At 39.8% G+C, this 18,713-nt stretch overlaps 3 protein-coding genes across 6 annotated transcripts; 1 reads left to right on the top strand and 2 right to left on the bottom strand.

Annotated features, from left to right (window-relative positions):
- The first annotated feature begins 516 nt into the window (after positions 1-516).
- LOC121775821 (nascent polypeptide-associated complex subunit beta-like) lies at positions 517-4,064 on the top strand. Its single transcript, XM_042172887.1, has 6 exons — positions 517-670; positions 1,155-1,222; positions 1,385-1,533; positions 3,238-3,294; positions 3,573-3,611; positions 3,710-4,064. Exons 2-6 carry the CDS (start codon positions 1,155-1,157, stop codon positions 3,874-3,876), a joined length of 480 nt encoding a protein of 159 aa, XP_042028821.1. The 5' UTR covers positions 517-670; the 3' UTR covers positions 3,877-4,064.
- A 395-nt stretch (positions 4,065-4,459) lies between these two features.
- LOC121776264 (GTP-binding protein At2g22870-like) lies at positions 4,460-9,698 on the bottom strand. The gene is made up of 5 exons (XM_042173428.1): positions 9,497-9,698; positions 6,589-6,801; positions 6,436-6,505; positions 4,955-5,117; positions 4,460-4,875 (listed from the first exon to the last, which is right to left on the bottom strand). Exons 1-5 carry the CDS (start codon positions 9,696-9,698, stop codon positions 4,663-4,665), a joined length of 861 nt encoding a protein of 286 aa, XP_042029362.1. The 3' UTR covers positions 4,460-4,662.
- An 875-nt stretch (positions 9,699-10,573) lies between these two features.
- Positions 10,574-14,216, bottom strand: LOC121777560 (protein NPGR2-like). 4 transcript variants are annotated; one of them, XM_042174856.1, is made up of 6 exons: positions 13,991-14,216; positions 13,127-13,410; positions 12,759-13,011; positions 11,387-12,603; positions 11,156-11,306; positions 10,574-11,089 (listed from the first exon to the last, which is right to left on the bottom strand). In XM_042174856.1, the coding sequence occupies exons 2-6, from the start codon at positions 13,382-13,384 to the stop codon at positions 10,782-10,784; spliced, it is 2,187 nt and encodes a 728-aa protein (XP_042030790.1). In that variant the 5' UTR covers positions 13,385-13,410; positions 13,991-14,216; the 3' UTR covers positions 10,574-10,781. The 4 variants fall into 4 exon arrangements, 3 of the variants coding, with proteins under 3 accessions (XP_042030790.1, XP_042030791.1, XP_042030788.1); XM_042174857.1 differs by lacking the exon at positions 13,991-14,216 and adding an exon at positions 13,544-13,968; XM_042174854.1 differs by lacking the exon at positions 13,991-14,216 and having other exon boundaries at positions 13,127-13,968.
- Between the last annotated feature and the right edge of the window lie 4,497 nt (positions 14,217-18,713).

Here is an 18,713-nt window from a genome sequence, read left to right as displayed (position 1 = left end):
ATATCAAATAGAACCGGTGTTAATTGAAAATATTAATGCGGGGCAGTCTCATTCCAATTATTTCATATTGATACATAGTGATTCATCGTTGTTTCATGTAATAAGAAAATTTTGATCATTATTTTATGTTGGTATAATTTTATTTTTTTATCATTGTTTCATATTTTGTACGTCAGGTAAGTAAATAATAGACGACGTTCAAAACTATACTAGCGAAATGCATTAAATTAAAATGCAAATGAAATTTTTATGTAATTTATTCATTGCAGCAAGATCTGCCCCTCCGTTACCACCTAATAAAATGTATTATTTTTATTAAATTAAAACACAAATGAAATTTTATGTAATTTATTCAAACTTCAAATATAGTAGTAATATGATAAAGGTGTAACATTTTATATAAATTGTGTAGTCATCCATTACAATTATATTAATATGATAAAGGTGTAACATTTTATATAAATTGTGTAATCACCCCATTCCAATTTATATTGATACTGACACAAATTAATTTTGATAATTGAAGCGCGACACTGTAATTAAATAATTTTGTATACATATACAAATAGGGTTGTGCGAGCAGCCCCTAATTGAAGCTGGCGCTAGGGTTTCATTTTGTTATCCTCTCCATCCCTCACTCCTCACTCTGCTTCTTCACATTTTCACAAAGGTAATTTCTCTTCATTCTTTGGATTCTTACCCATTTGTGGCATGTGGATTTCAGTTTGCCTGTTGTTTTAGCTTTTGATTTAGCTTTTTTTTCCCGTAAATCTATTGAGGGTTTTCTACTTTTGAACCCTGCTTATGCTTTCTTATTTGGAAATCCTTATATTCGTTTCATTTCCCGCTGAATTAGAAATTTTTGGCATGATTTGTTTATTTCTCGCCAGAGGTGATAGTTTTCTAGTTTTGATTGTTCTTTCGGGTTTATTGCATCTTCTTTTGAAAGATTTTAAATCGCGATAGAGATGCTATTGTTTAGCTGAAAGATGTGGAATTTATTGTTCTAATGGTTAGTTTTGCACCTAGGCGTTTGTCTATAGTTTTTTGTTTATGCTGAATTGCTGTCGAAATAAGAGGCCTTTGGATGAATTCGCTTTGGCGATTTTGTTTTGGTATGTTGTAATCATTTTCTCCGACTCTCTATGCTGCAGATGAATGTCGAAAAATTAATGAAGATGGCCGGTTCGGTCAGAACTGGTGGGAAAGGTACAATGAGAAGGTTTGTTCTCGATGATATGCAGCAAAGTTTTGTTTACAGTTTAGACTAATTTATGTTGTCGAGGCAGAACTATTGGTTGCAGAAGAGTAACATCTGTCATCTTTTCAACTTTGCTTTGTTTTTGTTTGTGTTTCTAATGAAAGTGCTTTTGTTGGTCTGCAGAAAGAAGAAGTCTGTACACAAGACGACCACCACAGATGACAAGAGACTTCAAAGTACGTTAAAGAGAATTGGAGTGAATGCCATACCTGCAATCGAGGAAGTTAATATTTTCAAGGAAGATGTGGTTATACAGTTTGTCAATCCAAAGGGTATGAGTTACTGGCATTTAAACTTTTGTACAATCCTCCCGCCTTCCAATGTTATCAAATAGCAGATATGGCGTTGCCATGACGCTATGGCATGGCGTTCGGTGATGGAAACGCCATAGTACCATGGCGCTGCCATAGCACCGCCATATCTGCCATTTGACAACATTGCGTGTGTACTGCATTTAGGAATGGGGCATTATGCAAGAAACATGGAGATTAGAGTTGTATTTTATGCTTTTTAATTGTTTTAATAGTTTTAGATTTTATATTTTTATTATTTTCTAATTTTTGAATTATATATAAATATATAAGTATTATTTATTTATTTAATTATTGACCGCCATATCCGCCATACTAATACGCCATATCCCTGTGGCGGTTTTTAGGCGGACCGCCATAAGCCGCCATACGAGATTGATAACATTGCCGCCTTCTCAACTTCCGTGTTATTAATAGCGTATGGCGGCTTATGGCGGTCGGTCAAAAAACCGCCATAGGGATATGGCGGTCGGCATGGCGGTATTATGGCGTAAATGGCGGTCGATAAATTAACAAATAAATAAAATATAATACATAACATAAGATGCAAAAAAATTAGAATACTTATAGGAAAATTAGAAAATTAAATGGTGGAAGACAATAATTATGGAGACGCTTTCATCGAGTAGAATAGTTATAGGAAAAGAGAGAGAATTATACAGTGAAATTAATTCATGCATCGAGTAGAACAATTATAAGAAAAGAGAGAGAATTAAATAGTAGAATTAATACAAACTGAGCATCCACAATAGTGGATTAGTGCCCGCCCTAGCCACAGGCTAGCGGCTAGGGCGGGCATCTAGTCCACTATTGCAATCGGCTAACGGTAAGGACGAGCGCGGAGCGGACGAGAGGTTGGGCATGGACTAACCGGCTAGCCGATCGCTGGCCGCCTATTTTGCGGCGAGCAATAGGCTACGCGATTTATTTATTTATTTTTATTTTTATTATTTATACTCTATATTTACAACTCATTTCACTTCATTTTTTTTAATATTTGATAAACACCAATAATTAAAATGAATTAAATCGTATATGTCAATTTATTTGTTTGGCTAGGGCATTGGCTAGGCTATTGTTAGCCTATTGCTAGGCTGTTACTTGGCTAGGACAGTGGCTAGGCTGTAGGAAGGGCATGATGCCATCGCAGGAAGAGTTTTTGGCTAGACTATACTAGTCTGATGCTATTGTGGATGGTCCAAGTAGTAGTACATAAAAATTTTCAGTTATCTTGAATCGTGAATGAAAATCTAGAATCTGGAGCCTTGTGCGTGTGGAGACTGGAGAGACGATAACTTGGATTGACAGCAACGGTTATGGTTTTGAAGCCAGAAACTCCCATAAACCCTATAAATAGACTGTTTATAATGGCCAATGGGCTAGGTTACATGTCACGTGGGCCGGGTAGTGGGGTAAGTGGGGTCGTTTTACAAGGCAAAAAGGCATCTCGACCGCCATGAAAGCCATATCCTGCCACGGCGCTTCGCGAATGGCGGCCGCCATTCAAAAAAGGGAGTAAGCTGCCATATCACATGGTGGCGGTGGCGTTGAGCCTAGAAACTGCCACCGCCATCCGCCACGGCGCCGCCATCTCCGCTTTTTAATAACACTGCTCAACTTCTCATCTTTATAACTTTTGTTCTAATTTTTCTTTTGTTTTTTCAGTTCAAGCATCTGTTGCAGCCAACACCTGGGTTGTTAGTGGCACTCCTCAGAACAAGAGTATGTTTATCTCTGTTTACTCGAAACCTATTTTTTATAGCTGATAAGGTTGAACTGAAAATTGAAATTAAGGTTTAAACATCACTTGATCATGCACTTCTTTCTGTTGATTATCTCACTTTCTTTCGTGATGCTTATAATTTGTTACTCTCCACTTGTTTATGTTCAACTCAAAATATTTGTTATCTCATCGAAAGCTTGCATTGTTAAACATTTGTCTACTAATCTCAAGTATATAAGAAGCTGGACTCATTGTAATTCTTTTATGGTTCTTTCAGAATTGCAAGACATTCTTCCTCAAATTATCAACCAGTTGGGTAAGTGTAGTTTTTCCTTTCTTTTGCCACCTTATTATGATATCTGTTTTTTTTGCAAAAAGCTCTTCTGAAAACAACTTAATGTATGTAATTCTCAGGTCCGGATAACTTGGAGAATTTGAAAAAGTTAGCAGAACAATTCCAGAAGCAGGCACCGGGTGCTGGTTCGGGTGCAGCAGAAGATGATGATGACGATGTACCAGAACTTGTAGCTGGTGAGACGTTTGAAGCTGCTGCGGAGGAGGGACAGACCCAGACCTCCTAAGGATTTTATGTTTTCCAGTTTTGAATCGTTGCTTTATATTTTCCTTGTTTCCTTTGTCTATGTCAACGATTAATAACTCCTCAACTTCTTTCACTTTGGTGAGTGGCTTTATATTTTGCAGTAGAAGTAAATGAGACTCTTTGCAGAAGCCTTTCTATTAAATTTATATCATTTCTTATCGTCAAAAATACTCCCTTTCAAACAAGAATGTGTAACATTGAGTATGATGGAGATTATATCACCTCGTCAAAAATACTTATTTTTATATTTGAGTTTAAATTAAGAGAAAGGTTATGTTGCATATCTTATATGATCACCGTTCAATCCACTTCATTTTTATTACTTCATTACTATATTATTATTGTACTACCTTAACAATATTATTAATTTTACAAGTTACATAAAAAATAAAGCTCAATTTGTTCATATTCTCAATAACTTCAAATAAATGAGGAAAACAAAGCAAGCTTCCATTTGTTTTGGTAAGAAGCAAAGCAACTTACTAGTGGTAAGAAACATCTATTCTATCATTCTATTATGATGCAGCCAACTACTCAAACCCAAAGGCGGGGCCACTAGAACATGTACGGGATAGAAAAACTGCTGATATCAAAAGCACAACATATTCTATTGAACTACAGTGAACTAGTTTTCCAGTTTAGGGAAGTTCAAAAAGAGGGGCATAACAATTTACAACGATACAAGATTTGAGTAGAGACAAAAATGGCAGGCTGCAATACCTATTTTCTTAATTTGGTGATGTTTCTGCAGTTGTACATATACTCGCTACTCCTGGTCCCAATAGTTTCTGAGCTGTGACATGTGTAGAAGAAGCTCGTCTCTGCCTAACCCCGTCACGCTGCTCGTCATAATCCATGGAGGGTGTTGCCGATAGCTTTCTCTGATCAGCTGTTGAAAGTCTCTAATGTTCTCATCGGGCCTTTTAGCTTTGCCTCCTTTTGCTTTGTCACACTTTGTGAAAACGAAAGTCATAGGTATCTACAGACAGCAAACCAATAGGCAGTTTAGCTATTTGAAAGTAGGAGAACGTAATTTACTGTCAAAACTACATACGTACATTGTTTCGTCCAAGCCAATTTGCACAATCAAGATCAATTTTCTGAGGGGGAACGCTAGCATCAACCAGAAGGAGAACAGAGACCAGAGTATCACGATTCAAAAAGTAACCTTTGGTAAATGACGACCAATCCATTCTAGCAGACTCGGGGGCATTAGCAAATCTGCAGGTGAACGAAGATGCCACTTAATTGTTGAAGACCTAAACCTCAAACAATGAGCTATAGTCATCACACGATGTGCTTGAATTTGAACACTGTTATTCTAACTAGACCATCATGCACATCAATGAAAACCGAATGAGGTATATACCAGACAATTGTACATGCATACATATGTTTTTAGGAACAATGCAAAATTAAGAAATAAACGATTGATATCATGGTGAAGCTTAAAACTTCCAGTACCAAACACAACAACCTCCAAGACAAGTATATTTGCATCAAGGAAAGTTTAGCAATATCTTCGTCCAGCATCTTACTTTCAGAAAAGTAGCATTCAACGCTCCAGCAGTGAAGGATGCTTCTTGCATTTTTTACTCCATCCCAATTTCTAAACTTAATGTAAGATTGAGCTCACACTCAGCTCTAAGCTTGAGAAATCAAAGGGAAGAAACTGGAAAGAGCCGTTGGGCTTGAAGATGAGTTGGTTACAAAAAGAGCCGTTGGAAGCTCTTGTTTGTTGTTTTCTTAGCTCCAATTTGTTGGGAGCGGTTACTGCATATATGTGCTTCATATATAGCAGATTTATTGTAATTGTAGATTTGATAGTTCAATTCAATAAGAGAGTTTATTTTTCTCCAAGAATTCCCAATTTCGTTCTTGTTCTTCATCTTCATAGATTAGCCTCTGCAATTAGGTTTTCACCTTGAGTTTGTGAGTCTTGTTGAGTTTTAACACTTAACCAGCTAAAATGGTGTACCACCAAGATACTATGGGGGAACCGTGATGCTTGCCGCTACAGAGAGCAATCCCATTGTAGCCAACAAGGTAACAAGTCAACAAGTTCATCTAGATCCTATATAGAATACCTACTACTATGTTCCTCAAGATCACCTACCCATCTAACTTGCTGAAAACTCTGATGTCCAATACACCATTATACTCAGATTGCAAGCAAGAGAATTCATTTCATGTTTTCATCTATATAGAATTTCTAAAACTCACAAATATTTCTCAAGATCACCTACTTAAAACTCTGATGTCAAATGCACCATTAAACTCGGATTGCGAGCAAGAGAATTCATTTCATACTTTCATCTATACAGAATTCCTGAAACTAATATGTTCCTCAAGATCACCTACTCATCCAACCCTGCTTAAAACTCTGGTATCCAATACACCATCAAAACTCGGATTGCGAGCAAGAGACACATTAGAACAAACTAACAGCAAAAAATCACTGCAAACAATGAACAATAGAACAAACAAGCTCCAAGCTAACCCTAGATTCCCCGACATCGAAATTCCACGAAGAGCTCACCCGTATCCAGGCAAATCCACAATGTACCAGCTCTTATTCACCAAGAAATGATTAATCAACTGAGTCTTCCCTGCAAAATCCACCCACACTAAAATCAACAATTTACCCCCAATCACACAAACAAAACAACCAACCAACACATGAATCCAAAACCTGGCTTCTTAGAAGTGAGCGCGACTTCCTTTTTCCGCACCAACGAGTTAATAAGCGAAGACTTTCCGACGTTGGAGCGGCCGAGCATTGCGAACTCGGGCCTCTCGTCTCTAGGGCAGTCCTTGGGGCGATTGCTGCTCTTAACGAAATCGACCTGCTTGATTTTGGCGTCGCCGGCGTAGGGCCCCAGCACGATGTTGGAGCCAGGGAGGACTTTTTTGTTGCATGCATGATTATAATAAAGTGATCCACATGCATGCAACTTAGGCACGCACAACATGCATGCTGCAATTGTGTTAAGTTGTGACGTGGCATTAGTAAGAGGTAATGGCCGGCCAATGAGAGCGAGGCAATGACGTGTTATGGACCAATGAGAGCGAGGCATGTGGAAGACAACTAAAGCGGGAAGAGAGGCGAGCTAAGATGATGAGTATAAAAGTGTAGTTGCTGCTCTTATTTTGAAATTGTCGTTGATTGTGTAGTGTTAAGCTGTGAGCTTCGGAGCTTAGGTCGTGGACCGAGAGTTCTTCTTCGTTCATTCCTTCTTATCGTGTAATCTTGTTGTTGATTCAATAAAACGTTCTTTCTTTGATCATTCACGGGTTGAGGCTGCGTTTTATCGTTGAGATCGAGTATGCGAGCTAAGACAGGGAAGTTGCGAAGAAAAATCGTAACAAATGGTATCTAGAGCCAACGTTCCTCGGAAAATGACGTCGGCGACGCGATTGACGGAGGAGGAGGAGATAGAGTTGGAATGGGAGAGTGTATGGGAGAGGATTAAGGACAGGATGGAAGCATCATTCTGCAAAATCAAGCGAGAACAAAAGGCTGATTTCGATGCATTGAAGAAAGCAATTCTAGATCTAAGCATCTCGAGCCAAGGTCGATCGATGGAGACAACGGATGCGAGTTCCGGCAATTGCAAATCACAATTGGAGCTTCCTAAATTCGTCGACGATCGGGATTTTCACAAATCAATTGATGTTGATCGAGCAATTGCTGATGAAGATCTAATGGAGCAACATAGCAGTGAGAGTTATGAAGAAATGGATATAGATTTGAAGATCGGAGTGGAGGATTGCATAAGAGTGTCGACGGAAATTGAGGATATTGAATTTTTGAGGAGTGATACTCAACATGATGAAGTGATTGGTGGTAAGATGGGGAAACAATTTGATATTGAGGTGGAGAGTGCAGCGATGTGGCAACCGAGGCCCATTGTTCATTTTGAGCTGAGATTTGGTGTTGATGCAAGGGCTGTTGAGAGGTTAGATCATGGAACCATGAATGGAATTGAATATGTGCAGCACATTGTTGCATTTTCATGTTACAGAACTTGTTCACAAGCAAAGGAATTTAAGGAAACTGAACGCCTGCCAATTGCTCGACGAAATGCCTCACTGAGAGAGCTTGCTGTCGCCTTGAAGGTGGTGACAAATTTGATGAGGCTGTCAATTCGATTTCCTAAACCTATGGTGAAGATGAAGATTATGAAGTTTGCTAGTATAGTTGGCTATGAAGAAGAGGAAGAAGAAGAGATTAAAATGTCAGCGATCGTGTGTGGCAAGAGGTCCTACTTCGAGGACATCGACGCCGGGGCGTCTTCACCGGCCGCTGCATCGCTGCCAGCTTACAAGAAGCTCCGATGTTCTTCTTCCACGTCGCCGGTTCGGTTCACGTACTCTCCGCCGGTACACACTAGTTCGGTTGATCAGCTCAAGGATTTGTTTCCTGAACTGGAAATCCAGCTTTTAGAGAAAGCTCTGGAAGAGTCTGTCAATGACTTGGATTTGGCTATAAAGAAACTTCATGAGTTTTGTCGTGGACATGTGAATGAGAAGATTGACACAACTGAAGAAAATGCAACCATGGAAAAAGTTGCATCACAAACCAGTGGGGATTCAGTTCCTTTGCAGGAGCCTCAAACTCAAAACAATCTGCCGGCAGATGGTGCAGAATGGGTGGATTTATTTGTGAGGGAGATGATGAGTGCTACTAGTATAGATGATGCAAGATTCCGAGCAGCCAGCATACTGGAGAGTTTGGAGAAATCTATCAGCCCTCGGGCCTGTGCTGAGGCAGCTCAAAACTCTTATAAGGAAAATTTGATGCTGAAGGAACATATCGAGGTTCTTCTCCGGGATAATGCCATCCTCAAACGTGGTGTAGCCATCCAGTACGAGATTCCTAAGCCAACTGTAAAGATGAAACATGAGAGGCTTGGTTCGGAGATTCCTAAGCCAAGTGTAAAATTGAAGGTATGGGAAGGTAAAGCACGAGAAGCTTGGCTCCATGATTCCTTGTGGACAAGGAATCTTAAGGGGGAGGGATTGTTACGGTCACAAATTGTAGAAGGAAGATCGCCGGCCGACGCTTCGTGGGAGTTGCCGACGGGATTATGGCAAAGGTTCTCGTGGTTCCTTGTGGACAAGGAACCCTAAGAGGGGGGTATTGTTGCATGCATGATTATAATAAAGTGATCCACATGCATGCAACTTAGGCACGCACAACATGCATGCTGCAATTGTGTTAAGTTGTGACGTGGCATTAGTAAGAGGTAATGGCCGGCCAATGAGAGCGAGGCAATGACGTGTTATGGACCAATGAGAGCGAGGCATGTGGAAGACAACTAAAGCGGGAAGAGAGGCGAGCTAAGATGATGAGTATAAAAGTGTAGTTGCTGCTCTTATTTTGAAATTGTCGTTGATTGTGTAGTGTTAAGCTGTGAGCTTCGGAGCTTAGGTCGTGGACCGAGAGTTCTTCTTCGTTCATTCCTTCTTATCGTGTAATCTTGTTGTTGATTCAATAAAACGTTCTTTCTTTGATCATTCACGGGTTGAGGCTGCGTTTTATCGTTGAGATCGAGTATGCGAGCTAAGACAGGGAAGTTGCGAAGAAAAATCGTAACATTTTTCCTCTGTGATTTCGTCCGGCTCCACTCCGGGGGGTATGAATAGGACGGTGCGCGCGAAGGCGGCGGATTGGGGGTTTGTTTTCTGGGAAATGGAGGCGCGGAGGGAGAGGAAAATTGGAAGGGTGTTTGGAGATGGGAAGGTGCGGAGGGATGGGAAATTGGGGCTCAGCAACCGGTGCCGTAGTTGCAGTAGCATTTTGGCGGCGAGAGTTTGCCAAATTCCAAACGACTGAAGAAGAGAATACCAGACAAGAAGATAAAAATTGATTCATCTTAAACCATGGGGATAATTAAACTATTCATACAAAATATTTAACTTTTGTTTCATACTGAAAAATGTTCTAAGTTTGCACAAGTACAAAATATTTATTTGTGTTTTAGTTTATTAGTATGTGTTTAGTATAGTTAACTCTCTATCTATATGACTAAATATATATTCCAGATGTATCTCACGTTAGTTGTCACACTTACACTTACGTTTGTGCACTTGTTATGCTTTATCTTATTTTACCATTTTCACTTCTCTCTTACTTTACTATTTATCAACTTTAACTATTTATTATTATTTTTACAAAATGAGTGCAGAAACGTAAGTGTAATAATTAATGTGGGACAGAGAGACTAGTTAATACCGTACAAAAACATGAAACAATAATGATGAAACATTTTGTACTTCACATAAACTACAAGTTAATGTGCATCTAAACAAAAGTATGAATATACTAAAATGAAGTAGAATGAAATTTTTTGTATCATTATAAAATAAAGGTGAAATATTTTTTTACATGAGTTGTGTATTTATTTAACCTAAAATATGCATTAATTTTTTAAAAGTACACAAATTATAATTACTTTATTCAGTAAACTCAAAAATTGGTCCTATAGATCAACTCAAATAATTTTTTTTATATATGTTGTTCGTATAGATGATACTGTATCCACTCTCCGAAAAAAACATTATGATAACAAATGTCAATATAAAATTAGTAAAACAAAAAAGAAAGAAAGAAATATTTAAAATGATGTTAATAGATGGTTGACTATTATGTGGGCACAGCTAGAAAACAATAATTGGAGTTAAAGTTGATGAAAGCTAATTAATGATAACTTTGGATGAATTTTTATCAAGCTACAACACAATCTAACATCATACTGACTAAAGCTATTTTTGCAATCAAAATGTCACTCACAAGTGTACGAGGTATGTAGCACGTGACAAGTTTACCTCATCTATCTATATATCAACATACACATCTGTCTAATTTTTACCCTCCTATCATCATCTGAAAGGTTCGATCGGTTCGGATTCCTGGAGCATGGCTGCAGCCTCGAAGCACTCCAGAGCCGTGGCGCTGCTTTCGCTCTTGTAGATGAGGCCGAGATTGTACCAGGCCGTATGGTTGCTTCTGTCGAGCCGCAAAGCATCAGTCAGGAAGCTTTTCGCCACCGCCACGGACTGCTCGCTGAGCTGTCTCACGATAACCGCGGTGGATATCAAGCTCGGGATGTGATTAGGGTCGATGTCTAGTGCCTTCTCGAACGACTTCAGAGCCTCCTTCTGCATGCCTTTCGCCTCGTAGAGTAAACCTGTAAACCAATCACAACATCATCATCTCTTGTTGTGTAAACTCGAGAATAAGCCGTGATCTCTACCTGCAGAATGCAATCTTGAGGCCGAGTGAGGATTGATGGCTTCAGATTTCGAGAGACATATCTCAGCGTCTCGCCACTGAGATAAACTGGCGTAGACGTTTGCAAGGTCGTGCCACGTCTCCAGTTCTAAGCTCGCGATCCTCTGCCTGTCCTGTGAACAGAAGTAGATTACGATCTAGACGTTCTTCCCCTGCTTTTATGTATAGCATCAAAACGAAACGAAACACGTACTTGTAAGAGCAGTTTGTGGACATGGAAGCTCTTTCTCTGCACTTGAAGAACAGCAAGGAGTTTCGTATACGTTTCAACCGCATCAGTCAAATGGCCTTGCACTATTTGGAGTTTAGCCTTGGTTCGTAGCAGTCCTGCGTGATCCCACTTTCCTGCTTCGTCCAGAGCAGCATCGAGCATGATCTCTGCATCTACGTATCGTTTCTGAGCAGACAAAATCCGAACAAGGAGAATCCAGCACTTGATATTCGAGCCACCTTCGAGTGCCAGCAACTGCTTCGTGTAATAAAGAGCAGCATCCAGCTTTCTCTGCTCAGCATTTTCGAGACTAAGAGAAAGAAGGATGTTGGGGTTCGTCCCTCTAGTCATCTTTTGAGCCGTTCCAAGCGCCTCCAGCGCCTCTGATTGCAGCGAGATCCTCTGGGCATCCGACCCCACGCCTCTAGATTGGGCGGAAAGAGAGAGGCCTAACAAGTGATTAGCAACACTAGCTCTCTCGTGGCATTTTTCAGATGCAACGAGCAGTTTATGGATGTACTGCGTCCCTTCTTCAAGGAAGCTCGAGTTCGCTGTACAAATCTTTGAAGCCAACAGCAATTCGAATTCACAACTACTGCGATTCTCTCTGTTATTCAAAAGGTTTCGCAACAAATTTAGAGCGATTGAGTCATCGCCTTCTGCATGGTAGCAGAGGGCTAGAGAAGTGTACTTTTCTCTTCTTTCGATGAACCCTGGATGCAAATCTTCGATTTGGCAGGCGAGCGACCTGCATTCGCCTGCTATTGACAAGGCGAAACCAAGGTGATATATGATCGAAGGGTCCCATCCGACCCTCTTCAGAAAAATCTTTTTGAGGATCAGTAGTAGCAAGAGAACAGCTTCTTCAACATTGTTTCTCGGTATGTAAGAGTCATCCATCTGTGAACGAAGATTCGGAGCACTTGCACCGTGACCACTGTAAAGAAGAAACACGGCAAAATCCTTTTCTATCCTTGTTCTGGTTTCCACATCGAGATCCCACTGATAAAGTAGGGCTCTTCTGTAGGATAATATTGCTTCTTGGGGGCCGAACGCGAGCTTCCACAGCTCAGGAAGCAACTCCACAGCCTTGTTTAACGTTTCCAGCAATTTGCAGTCGGAAGCAAACTTTTCTGGCAAGCCTTCCGGTATTGCAGATTCGAAAGTGTCTAATATTGCACTGCACGTTTGAGCGGCTTCTGCAGAAGCAAATGAAACAGAAAATGCACACTTCAACTTAGGAAACATACACATCAACGTCTGCTTCGTTCACAAATTGTGTTCATATGCTCATATACGCGCACAAACATAAACACGATAAAAAGATAAAGAGTGAAAAATCTTACACAAATACCTTTGTACCTTCCAAGAACCTGGAGAGATTTGGCTTTGAGGAAAATTGCTTCGACAAGCAAACTTACAGCGTGCATAGACATCGGTGGAGTACCATTGCTTTGAGAATGGCGTCTCGGAAGCTCACATCTTCTAACTATAGTGGCCTTTATTCTAGGAATTACAGCAGCAACATCTATCCCTTCAAAAACAGTAAGTGCAGCTTCAACATTTCCCTTTTGATACTCAAGCCGTCCCAACAAAGCTCTCGCTTCCTACATGTTAGGAACATAAATATTCATGTTCGGATATGTAAACGCACACTCCAACAATTATTGTTCTCGAAATCAAGACATCTTATATATATGCAGCAAAGCCACAGCCACAAACCTCATAGTTCAAGAAGCCACTCTCACGGAGTGATGACTCCGCCTCTTCTATGTTACTGGTGTCAGCTCTCGTGTCACCATCCCCAGCTCGCGAAGAGAATCCACTGGCTGAATAGTCCCGAGTTGCCAGTGACTCCGATGAAGCAGGGATCCCTTCGTCTGCTTGTAGTTGCTCGCTGGAGCAAATGCATTTCATCATCTTCCCCAATTTCGAACGCAGCTGATTCTTTTGCTTGTAAAGCCAATACTTAATGCTCATCCCTTCTCAGCAAACTTAAATCATTCCTAATCAAAAAGATGTTAATAACACCAACAATAAATGAGTCACTTCAAACATGCCATTGCTAAGCCTTCATTCAAATTTCTCATGAAAACAGCCAATAAAAAATTTATCTTTTCAAACAAACAAAACTCTTACTCTCTCACAGACATAAACTTTACCAAACACTCTAACCAAGAATGCCCAAAACAAGAAATGCATCACTAAACATATTTGCATAATCAAGCAACCCTTTTTGATGGTTGACTACTGAAACATAATTTTCTAAAATCCAGCTAATAAAGCCACAAATTCACTCCAAAATAGACAACAAAAGCATCCAAGAAGAAAGGGGAGGTGAAAGGATTTTTCACGGGCAAAATTCACCAAACATCCAGGTAGATTTAGCACCAGACAAAAACCCACAAAAAAAAGGTCAAAAAATGCAACTTTTGACAGGTAAAAAGGGGTGAAGAAATAGGCAAGCCCCATCATATCATATCCTTGAGTGTGAACGCAAGAAGCAGTTTAAACCCTTTGTGAAAATGCAGACAAACACATAAACAATATTTAAATGAAAGCAGAAATCACTAAAAAAAGAAGGACCTTTGGCTTGGTGAAAGGCATGGGCAGAGGCAGAGCCCACAACATGTAGTAAAATCCATTGTACTCATTTTTTTTTCCTCTCCAGCAATAAAAGAGCTTTCTTGGTTGTACAGGCTAAAATTAACGAAGAATCCAAAGCTGAGCTACTTTTTTTTGTTTTTTTTTTAATTTTTATTTTTGAATTGGAGGAGTGTGTCAAATGTCCAAGAAAAATGGTTCAAAAGTCAGAGGAGGAAATTTATAGGTGGGATTATCTAAGAACATTAAATTAATATCAGAAGAAACTGAATCTTCCCTTTCAGGGCAGTGGAGCATTTAATTCCAAAAGATTATTTTATTTATGGTGTCTCGTGCTTCAACTAGTGAAGACGAAGACATGAAATTCGTGCATCAGCAGTGGTGCGGAATTCTGGGCGGAATTCCTTGCAAAATTTCTAAAAACACCTTCTGCCATGTCATACGGACTTCTCACTGTACTGTCATGTCATAACTCATAAGGACTTCTCACTGCACAGTGGCGGACATCCCCAAGGACTTCCTACAATTAAAAAAAATTTAATGCAATAAACGAGAATTCCGCGTTTACGTCCGTGGGAGTCAACGCAATGTCGGACGTCCGCACGCCCGTCGCGACGGAATTCCGCGTAACGCCGCGAAACTGCAGTGTCCTCGGCAGAATTCCGTATCCGTGCATACCATGCACAATGGCGGACGTCCGCCGCGGAATTCCGGCACACCGGTCGGAATTCTGCCGGGACGGGCACTATTGCTGATGCCTGATGCTCTTAGAGCATCTCCAATGGCGGACGTCCGGTCGGACATCCGTGACGGGCGACCGGGACGTCCGCCATTGTGGCGTGGAAGGTAGGATACGGACGTCCCGTAAGGACGTCGGATGTCCTCGGACGTGCGGGCGACGGGCGGGCGGACGTCCGCCATTGTGGTGTGGGTCGGACGTCCGGTATTAAATTTTTTTTTTAAAAAACTCTATATATACGGCTCGTTGCACTTAATTTTTTTCTTTTTTTTATGTAATTTTTTTTAATGAAGCATTTGCAATTTTCCCGTATTCCGTGTCAAAATTATAATTCCGTTACGTATATTTGTGAATTTGTGATTTTTTTTTATTGCGGGAAGTCCTAGTGGGAAGGGCGATGGGAAGGGCGGATTGTGAAGGGGATGTCCTAGTGACGTGGCAGTGGGATGAGAAGTCCTAGTGACGTGGCAGGAGGTGTTTTTGGGAAGTCTTAGTAGATGTCCGAGTGGGACATCCGCCCACTGGAGATGCTCTTATATTCAAATAAACTTCATTACTAATACTATTTGATGTGAATCAAATTATACATTTTTATTCCCCTAACTTTACATTATTTATATAGTTTGATGCTTGCAAAAGTATGTTTTGTGGTGTAGGAAGAGGAGTAAATGGTGAAACAAAGAATAAAGCTCGGAGGGTGAAAAGCTGTGCAGAAAGCTCTCAAAAGTGGTCACCCGGCCGGGTGAATTTCATGCCCAATAATGTACCCGGCTGGGTGATTTCTGGAAGGCAGCGAGAGGACAGAAAGCTCTCAAAATTGGCCACCCGGCCGGGTGAATTTTAGGCCTAATAATGGACCCGGCCGGGTGAATGTTACGTAACTGCAATATTGCAGTTTTTGTGAAGCCGTTTGCTGAGAAAAGAAAAGAAAAAGGAGACGGATGGGACGGCAGTTGGGGGAGAAAGAAAAAAGGTTGGAGAGAGAGAGTGATGGGATGGGGGGTGCCAGAATTAATTAGAGTAGACAGAGAGAGTTGGGTGGACGAATTCAGGGAGGAAAAGGAGAGAGGAAAGGGAGAAAGAGAGGAGGAAGAACGAGAGGAAGAAATTTCGTCCAACATTCCGACGATCCATCTCCATATCCCAATTTCACTCAACGAGAGCAAGCTTCCTACGGTTTTTATTGCATATTTCACCATGTTTCTAGGCTAAGCTCTTTATGTTACTCCAAGTTGTAATCTAGGATTTGTAAAGATGTTCTACACCTTTGAAATCATATGTTTGTGTTCAACAATGTGCTCAATATTTATTCACTATGTTTTTGGCTAATAACGTAGTGATGTTAATTCCTCTGCTATTGTCTCTTTAACATAGTTTAGGAATGATTGATTGTTGGATTGCTATCGAATTAGAATTGTTCAGAGGATAATTTGATAGTGGATTAAGTAGGTGACTATAGTAGATGATCTTTTATTCCCGCGCTTCCGCAGGAATTTAATATCATTGAAAATTAATTCATGGAACAAGTGTTCAGCTGACTGTGAATTATACGTCGCAAACATGTTCAGTGCACGCGATTAGGTTGATGTTTTAATCCCTTCGTATGTTTCGTTGTTAAAGGTGTAGAATAATACAAGCCTCGTGAGCAACTTGGAGTGACGACTTTCTCCTATTTGAAAAGTTTCCCTTAGTTAACTTGTAGTTGCGTTTGTCATCAACTTTTGGAAATCAAAATCTTCAAAACAAAATACTTTCTTTTATGTGTTTTCTTAATTTTGGAGTTAACTAATCTATACCTTCCCTGTGGATCGACACTCGAAGTATTACAATCGACACTGTATTCTTGCAGTATTGCTGTAATATTAGAGTTTATTAAATAGACTTGTGTGATAATACACTTGATATTAAAACTTGAAAATTACACATCAAGTTTTGGCGCCGTTGCCGGGGAGGCAACTGGTTATTTAATTTAGGATTCTTTTTGTTTTTTATTTTTGTATAGTTTTCTAACTTTTTATTTCCTTGTTTCAGAGTTGTAGCTAGAAGGCTAAGTCGAGCCAACGACTTTAAACAAAGGCGCTAGTTGGGAGGCAACCCAATGAGTTTTTAGTTTTTTTTTTCTCTTAATAAATCGAGGGTTTTGTTCGCTCAATTCTTTCCTTCGATGTATTTTTATGAATTGAGTATTTTGTTTTCTTTTTGTTGTTTTAATTTTTCTTTTTGTAGGAGCAACATGGAGATATGATTCACATTCGAGCTTATGAGGAAGTACACCCACAAAGGAATATACACCCGCCCTCCCACCCGAATGCACTATGGATATCATGCCAAGTTTGGGGGAGTATTCTTTCCCTTTACTTTTTACGTTCTTTCTTGCTTGCATTGAGGACAATGAAGCATTCAAGTTTGGGGGGGTTGTTTGAAGTTGAATGATTTTTATGCATTATGCATGTTTTTTGGGTGTATTGCATGCTAAAGTGTTGTGAATCATGTAATTGACGGGTGCATGCTTTATCTTCGGCTTTCTGGTTGGGAAATCTTATTTGATTTTACTTGATCTTTGAAGCCTAGGATGAATGGAATTTGTGCATGAATCTATTTGAAAAAGCATGTTGTGATTACAATCGATTTCTTGAGTTGAGGAGAGTATGAAAATCACATGTCTTGTGGAAATTATCTTGGGTTGATTTGCTTTATCGAGTGAAGTGCTTTCGTTCATTTGTGTCAACAATATGGGAGGATAAGACACTAGGATGAACTCTATGACCAAATAATCACATGCCTAGTCCTATACATGATCCCCTAGAAGCCACTTTGAGCCTAATTCTCTATCGTTTGTGTAAACACTTAGCCAATCACTTAGCTACTTAAATAAGCCTCCTTTTAGCCTCATTATTAGACCTTGCTACTATTTGGGTGCTAAAAACAAGTCTGAGCTTTGGTGGTTGAGTGTTGAGTGTTGTGTGGTGAATTGTAAAGTGTAGACATTTTTAGACGTGATGTAATGTATATGTGAAAAGAATGAAGTTCTTAGAGAAAAAAAAAGACGACCTCCAAATTTGCAAAAGTCGAGGTCTTTATCAAAAGAAAAAAAAAAGAAGAAAAAATTTGTGAAATAAAGTAAGAGTTTCTATTTGTGTAATATGTAATCTTGTCTAGATTTGATCTCAAGTTTGGGGGAGTGAGAGTTTGGTTGTAAAATTTTGTTGTTTGATCTTTGGAAGGAAGTTGTAGGAGGGAAGAATTTGGCACTCAAATGTGTAGCTTTTGAGCTCACTATCCATATTTATCCTACCTCATCCCTAGCCCCATTACAACCTTGAATTAAGACCTTGGACCTTATTGTTGATGCTTATGGATGTTTTATAAATAACTTGGTAGAGTTAATGAAGTTTGATTTGAAATCCGCGAGTCTATGTGGTAAGTAATGCTTGATGAGTCAATGATGACGGTTTGAGTTGTATGATCCTATGCTTGGACTTACTTTGAAATGCACCTTGACTTGAAGTTCCAAGTTGATAAGTGATGGTTCATGAGAGTGAGAAATCTTGATTGGAATTGTTAGGGGTTTAGACTTTGTCATTCATGTCTTTATGTGATTCACTCTTATGAAAACTTTTGGAAAAACTTTTGTGAGCTGAGCGTTAAAGTTTTGTGTTGGATGTGATCTTGCTCGAGGACGAGCAAGCAAATAAGTTTGGGGGTATTTGATGTGAATCAAATTATACATTTTTATTCCCCTAACTTTACATTATTTATATAGTTTGATGCTTGCAAAAGTATGTTTTGTGGTGTAGGAAGAGGAGTAAATGGTGAAACAAAGAATGAAGCTCGGAGGGTGAAAAGCTGTGCAGAAAGCTCTCAAAAGTGGTCACCCGGCCGGGTGAATTTCATGCCCAATAATGTACCCGGCTGGGTGATTTCTGGAAGGCAGCGAGAGGACAGAAAGCTCTCAAAATTGGCCAC

The sequence above is a fragment of the Salvia splendens genome, chromosome 18 (genome assembly GCF_004379255.2).
Source record: "Salvia splendens isolate huo1 chromosome 18, SspV2, whole genome shotgun sequence".
NCBI classification, from domain to species: domain Eukaryota; kingdom Viridiplantae; phylum Streptophyta; class Magnoliopsida; order Lamiales; family Lamiaceae; genus Salvia; species Salvia splendens.
This window is presented reverse-complemented; position numbering and strand designations above follow the sequence as displayed.